General features: G+C 32.7%; 1 protein-coding gene across 1 annotated transcript; it reads left to right on the top strand.

Annotated features, from left to right (window-relative positions):
- The first annotated feature begins 1,681 nt into the window (after window positions 1–1,681).
- LOC105457848 (protein quiver) lies at window positions 1,682–4,903 on the top strand. Its single transcript, XM_011702754.1, has 2 exons — window positions 1,682–1,868; window positions 4,323–4,903. The coding sequence occupies exons 1-2, from the start codon at window positions 1,682–1,684 to the stop codon at window positions 4,562–4,564; spliced, it is 429 nt and encodes a 142-aa protein (XP_011701056.1). The 3' UTR covers window positions 4,565–4,903.
- The last annotated feature ends 2,905 nt before the right edge of the window (window positions 4,904–7,808 follow it).

Below are 7,808 nucleotides of genomic sequence, written 5' to 3'. Positions count from 1 at the left end.
TATAGTTTATTTTTAAAACATCCAGTTATCAGTATGCAAATTAATAATGATCGCAATCCTTGCACGAGCTTAGGAGTCGGTATTGTCGGTAGTGTAAACAAGAAAAACAGGATAACTCGTCGTTGCATTATCTAATCGTAATATATCTCACGCACATCCTTGATGTAAGAGCAAGGAGACCTAACTAGATAAGTTAGAGAGAAAAAAAGTTGATCACAGAGAATGTTCCGTACGTGTACTGTCAGAATGCCCAGAATGGAATAACTTGCATAACATTTCGTCCACATTGAATATTCATATACATACAGTGTGTCATATTTAATTATGTTAGTATATCAAATGTAGAAGTGAGTCACTTCTACATTTGATGCACACTAATGCAATTAGATGCGCGCGCGCGCGCGCGTGTGTATAATATCCAGATTTCATGGAAATAGACTAGATTTCTAAAAAAATGTAATAGTTGGCTTGAAAATTACATATACATATACATATATATATATATATATATATATATATAAATTATATAATACAAACAATATATATATTGCTACGTACGTACCACACACACACACACACACACACACACACACACACACATATATATATACATATATATATATATATGTATATATATATTTTTTTTATTTCATAACATTTCCTTTGAAATTACGTACAAGCTGTATCGCGCCTCAATGCATTTTTACAATGGCGACAACCTGATTGTGTGTAGAACTGCAGACGTGCACCATTAATATCCACCACAGGTTACTCAGCATTACATCACTTCTTAATCATACCCGCACCTGTTTTCCTTTATAAAATTGCGCAGGTATTTCCTCGGTGATTCCAATTTAGATTTATTCCTGTAAAGTTCCGTAATTTACATTCTGCGGACGCCTCGACTGCAAACAGCATTTTATATAAAAACTTCATTAAAAAAAAAAAAATATATATATATATATCTACGCGTATATATCTTAACGCAAATGCATATTCTATAATTTACTAGATATGTAATGTTGTTTCGCACATTGAGCATGTGTGCCTCAATTGATATTTTTTTCTGATTTTGTATTATCATTGTTTTGATTAAAAACTCTATTTTTATTAAATTTGGCTTAATATTTATTTTATATGCTGTATTATTTGTTTTTAAATATTATATTTTATCTTTAAAAGAAATTATGAAAAATAACTAAAGAAAAGTTAGCAAACCTAAAAATTTTAATTGTAACAAAACTTTGGAAATAGGATAAATAGATAAATTCAGAAATTTTTAGTTAATGCTAACACAAATGGGTAAAACTGCCTGTTATGAAAAATGACTTTCAATTTTTCTCGATGTATGTCCAAAATTATTCAAAATTTACATAGAAAAGAATAATATACACACATCACAATACAAAGGTTTTATGGTAAAAATTTCTATTTAACTTCATCAACATTTTGAAAAAATAATTATATTCAAGAACTCTTTTGCACGTAAAAAGGAATAATATTTGCCATTATAATTTTAGAAAATAAGCCGTTAGAAAATAAAGGTGTTCTGAATGTGTAAATTTATAATTCTATATAAATAAACTCTATGTGAAAACGTAGTAAAGTAAATGTTAAATATTTTGTACGTTTAAACGTATTTATATTGTGTCTTGTCACTTTAATAATAAAATCATATTTTATGAATTATTCGTCCTGCTCTATAATAGGTTCCGCCTTACGCTGCTGGGTATGCTCGTCCAATGTAAATGCCCTGTGTAACGACCCGCTGAACACTTCGGATCATCAGGCTGCATTCCATATAAAGCCTTGTGACCCAGGTCCTTATGGTTCTTCAAAACCCATCTGTCGTAAAATCGTCAGAAAAGGTACAGTTCCATGCTCGTTTATTAGAAATAACATCATAATGTAATGCGTAAATTTGCACTAAAAAATGTTTCAATGTATTTATCGAGCGATCTATGGCAATTTCAACAATCTTTTAATTTTACAACGTATTAACAAGTCACGAGTTTAATAAAACCTGAATGTTGATGACGTTCAAATATTCCAAGGTAACATTCGTTTCCGCGCATTTTAATATCCATCTGCCTCGCGTATGTGTTAATTTTTCAGTCGTTAACTACGTGATAGCGCGGAAAAAAAGCTACCGCATGACCGTAATGGCAAAAAATTCTGCTCCACGAGCATCGCGAGATACGCCGCGCGTACACGCCGCCCGAAGTACGTACACGTTTGTAGGAGGATGACGCATTGTGAAGTCGCATCTTTTTAATGCGTTGTATCCTTTTCCCTCCTCAGACTGTGACGACGAGCACGGTAATACGCGTCGCGATTGAGTCATGCCGGCGCGCATAGAAATAACGATGATAATTGGATGTTAAAACAAGGCCGGTGCCACACCTACGAGAAAAAAATTGTCGTTACAGTCACCATGAGATCGTGATTAATTTCGGGCCAGGGTAATATACGCTTCTTGTTTCTCTCGTTCTCTTTCTCTCCTACGCACGCGTTGTTAAATCTGTCATGTTGCGTGGTTTCACGGCAAATCGAACGTACTAACCGCACGTCGAATTCTGTGTCAATTCGACGGAATTCTAGCGTGACGAGGCATTGCAGCATGAAATAGCGAGCGCGACCGCCACGTGAACGCAAAAATTACGTAAGCGACAATAATAATGCGCTATTAAATAGACGTTGGGTCTGTGCTCGTCGGCGCACAAGAAAAGATGACCCCGAAACGATAACGCGTTATTGAAGGACTTTCCGAGAAGTTCCCGTTTGCTCTTGTCGTTTGTTGCATAGCATGAAATAACAAACAAAAGAAATCTGTACATATATTTATCGATTACAAATTATGATTACGATTTCTTAATTAAATCTTTTAATTCAATCTTTTAAGCGATCAAAACTCGCCGAATGGAATTCTATTTGTAATTTAGCGGCGTCAACAATGGGCAGTAGCAGTAATGGATTAAAGAGTAAGCGTTAGGAGTAAACTGTAGGATTAAAGTCTCCATGGATTTCAACTATTTTGCTTACTTGCTCTACGCTCTATTATACCAAAAAACCAGCTTACTCCAACGTGTTACTCCTTAATCTATTACTGCCACTGCCCATTGTAGACGCCGCTTTTATATTATATACTTTATATATATATATTACTTTATATTATATAATATAATATTATTTTATGTTAATATAAAATTACAAATAGAATTCCATTCGGCGAGTTTTGATCGCTTAAGAGATTAACTTAAAAGATTTAATTAAGAAATCGTAATCATAATTTGCAATCGATAAATATATGTGCAGATTTCTTTTATATGTATATATATATATATATATATATATAAATGACTGTTGCCACAACGTAATAATTGTAATAATTTTCCATCAATTCAAAAGGGTTACAGGAATTAAAATACTTTAGAAGTGACTTATATAGTTAACTGAACTCTCAGTCTCAATGTTGTGACGTGTAGCTGTATCATATATTTCTCTCAATCATATTATTTGTTGTGCAGATTACATTAGAGAGATAACAATAATGCTTCGATTGAAGCAACCACATATATGAAGATATTCTAACCGAATGTTATTTATTCTAAGCACTACGGTTGTGACAACCGTACTGATGAGCATACCAGATGAATGCCATATAACATTAATATAACTTAAATTCACATGAATTTCTTTTCTAAACATAAAGAATATTGTTGTAACATCCACAGCAATTTTTTCCGTGTATATATGTATATATATATATATATACAAGAGGTAATCAAAAAATACGATGAATGTTGAAATAAAAAAAACTTATTATATTAAAAGACAGATTACAATTAGTCCCCTTCGAAATACTCCTCCCTCGTTTCTAATACACTTATCTCATCGTTCTTGGTACTTGCTAAAGCAGCACTGGAAATCTTCTTTCATAAATGCTTTTAGTTGCGCTGGCGTGACTGCTTCCATGTCTTGTACAGATGCACAGATACACGCCGCTACTCCGCAAATCTTTATTAATTTTTCATTAATTATTAAAAAACTCACAAAATAGTAAAGGATTTTTTATTCAGTTCAATATGCTCTGTCCATGAAAAATGGTAGGTACAATAACTACCTGTAGATGCTATATATGTATATTGTATATACTGTATAAAATGTTTTGTATATATAATGTTTTATATATCTGATTTGTTTCGAACATTTTGTCATATTGCACACGAAACTATAAATAGAATTTTATTTTGATACGAAGCGGACTTGACACGAATGACCCGAAAATCCCGATTGCTATTAAACGATTAATTTGTGTTTAGAATACGGCGAGCGAGTTGTCATACGCCAATGCTCCACTCCGTATCATGACGAAATTGACGTCGTCGACGGCCAGTGCGGTAATTCCATAACACAGCCAGGACGTGATGTAATCGAGTCCTGCCATATCTGCAGCAGCGATTTGTGCAATTCCGCGACGGCCACCTCCGCGATGAAGCTGCTTTACATCGCCGTGATGATATTCCTTGCCTGCACTTTCTACCAGTCAAAATACGTTCTTTAACTTTATGATAATAATCGATAGTTAATAAAAAAAAGAGAAAAAGAAAAAAGGGATTCCAACAATAGCTACGATAAATACTTATAATGTTGTAAATCTACGACTAACAAACTTTCTGCGAACGCGTTGTTTCCCGACTCAACAGTGATCTGTAAGACGTATAAAAAATGCGGCCGAAGAAACTTGCGTAATTTTCTCCCGATTCAAGAGCAAATATGATCGATAATCCGATAATGTGAAACAAAAATTACGACTGCAATGAGAAAGCGCGCGAACTTTATAATTAATATTGATTTGAATTGCTGTAAGTACAAAATAAAAGACATAACATAATTATGTGTAGACCCGACTTTTCTTTCGGAATATTTTAAAATTAACGAACCGTAAGTTCGAACTGTCTAATGGACAAGGGCACAACTTAATTTTATATTACCATTTCTGCGCGCTTGGCGGACCGTCGTCTGTAATAATTACATCATGTACGTAGAACGAATTGGACTCATCATCATTGCGTCTCGTTTTCATTGGTTCAATCTTGTTTCGTTTTAAGTAGCATTATCTTGAATATCCTCTCGTTACTTTTTACGCCTTCCTCTCTTTTTGTATATGAGAATACAGACCTTAAGTAGTTAAGAATGAAAGAGTAGATATGAGAGCTTATCAGGTATCCGTCCAGCGATTAGAATAATGGATAAATGTGTTCCCAAAAAATTGGCGGTGCCAATACACATTGATTATATATACGCACACACTCACACTCACGCATGCACACACACACACGCGCGCGCGCAGCGCGCATGTGTCATACAAAGTGTTTCATTTTAATTGATACACTGAAATAACATGAAATACACTGCTCAAAAAAATTTTGGGCAAAAATTGGCAACTTTGGCTGACAATAACTCCGCGAAAAATCATTGTAGGATGAACTTTTTTTTAAATTAAAGCTTGAAATTTCTACTTTAGGTACTATGGGTCGATTTTAAATTTGATTCCTGCTACTGTAAACTCTTAAATCTGAAAACGTATTTGCCCTCAGGACAATATTGAAAATTGCAAAGTTTGACGGAATGCAAGACTAAAATTTTTCTCGGGAATTCCGTTTATAGCGATTTTGCATTGTGCGCATATGTAAAACACACATATATACACACGATATGCAAAAGTCGATTGCCAATCTTCCTATGGGACATAAATCGGGTAATGCTGGCCATACATGAGAAAAATACAAGGGTTACTTTAAAATGCTGTAACTTTGTAAAAAAAATCGTAGCAATTTGTTTTTTTTTTTTAATTAAAGAGAAAGATTTAAGCTTTACGACGCTATAAACGGCATTCCCGAGAAAAATTTTAGCAAGTCCGTGCATTCCGTTAAACTTTGAAATTTTAAATATGGCAAAAATGCTTTCAGATTTAAAAGTTTACAGTAGCAGGAGTGCGTCAAATTTAAAATCGACCCATTGTACCTTAAAAAGATAAAGAATTTCAAGATAGTATCTTAGAGATTTCAAGAGATTTAATTTTAAAAAAGTTCTATCATCCTATGATAATTTTTCGCAGAGTTATCGTCAGCCAAAGTTAGCCAATTTTTGCACAAAATTTTTCTATGCCATAATTTTTTCGAGCAGTATAATTTTAGATTTACAAAAATATCAAAGACAAAAGTTGTATGATCTGAAGAGCAACAGCTAATGGTAAAAATAGTGAATCAACTTATGAAAAAAATGTTTCGATTTTTCAATGTCAGATATTATTTTTTTTAATAGAATTGTATAATTTTTTACATACATTAATTTTTCTAGTTATTCTGCAAAAATATTAAAGTAGAATTATAAAAAAATTAATAGTGATATTTTATACTTTATTAGTTGTCATATTATGACATAAAATATAAAATATGTTGTAAATTATTCATTTCTTAGTATAATTGTACTTTAATACTTTTATGCATAAAATAATGAGATAAATTAATTGGTATAAAGAAAATACATAGATGTTTGAAAAAAAAAAACGTAGTTGGACATTGCACGATTTTTTTTGAAAAGCAACTAACTCTATTTTTATACATAGAATAACTAAAAAAATTATGTTAAATAAAAATCAAGCATTCCATTTAAAAAAATGGCAATGATTTTGATGTGAAAAATCAATTTTTTCGAAAATTGATTTTTCCAATTGATTTTACCATTAATGTGTTTCTCGGGATTTAGTGGAAGATCGGAGCAAATAGGTAGAGCATACCAAACTCGAAGTATAACGTAATGACATATATTTAACTATACAGAGATACAATAGAAAGATACGCTTGCCAGTGAGTCGGTTCGAGAAGTACCGGCGAAGTACTTGTTCGGTATTCGGTTCTCACATGTAGCAAAAGAGAAGAGGGAATAAGTTCGCGAAATATAAAGTTAGCCCAGCACATGGCGACATCATCTATACTTATTAAACTCGCAATACCTATTATACATACATATCAACCATTATTTGTTCGGATCATGCAACTCTTATCTTAAACATATTTTTGTAAATTTAGCTGTTTTTATCTTATTTTAGTGTATTAATTAACATGAAATGTTTTATAAGTATACACAATTAACTTCAAAAAATTCTTGGAATTCATGGTTTATTACAGCAATAAGTAACCTCATTTTATATATTTACATAATATTTCTTTCAAAGTAATTTTCTTGGATAATGTCCAATTTGCCGTTTTGCCAACGTTCGTAAAGCTGTTGCAAATATTCCTGGAAACTATTTTTTGATATCTCTTTCAATTCTCTCGTAAAGTTTACAACTTCTCGCGAATCGTTGTCTTGCGAATGTATATTAAAATCCATTGTCACTTCAAGAATATAGAATAGAATATAGAAGGAAACATCTGAAAAAATGAACATGAATTAAGCAGCTGATTTCTTCTGCATAACAATATCATATATAAAGTCCGGCAGAAAAGTAATGAGCAGCAATATTACGAGCTCTCTCTATACAGATCGTCAAGGTCGACTCATCATAAACCTTCAGTATGAGCAAGTATGAGTTTTAACCTTCTCGAGTTACTTGGTGAGTATTAGGTTTCCGTTTTGCGTAACTGGTTTTTGAGCTATCTTGGAACGTCTCAGAAAAAGGTCGTGTGCAACCGAGCATTGCAAACCATTAAATGCTGCACCATAACAACGCTCCTTGTCACATGGCACTATAAATCATCCAATTTTTGGACAAAAAATTCTAGTTCTTCTATCTCCCCCCC

Source organism: Wasmannia auropunctata, unplaced genomic scaffold, assembly GCF_000956235.1.
Source record: "Wasmannia auropunctata unplaced genomic scaffold, wasmannia.A_1.0 LD336103.1, whole genome shotgun sequence".
Lineage (NCBI taxonomy): Eukaryota > Metazoa > Arthropoda > Insecta > Hymenoptera > Formicidae > Wasmannia > Wasmannia auropunctata.
The sequence above is the reverse complement of the archived record's forward strand: the minus strand, read 5'-3'. Positions and strand labels throughout refer to the sequence as shown.

Coding starts and splice junctions, on each gene's coding strand:
- LOC105457848 (XM_011702754.1), top strand. CDS start 1,682: ATGAATTATTCGTCCTGCTCTATAATAGGTTCCGCCTTACGCTGCTGG. Junction 1,869..4,322: donor TCGTAAAATCGTCAGAAAAG/GTACAGTTCCAT, acceptor ATTTGTGTTTAG/AATACGGCGAGCGAGTTGTC.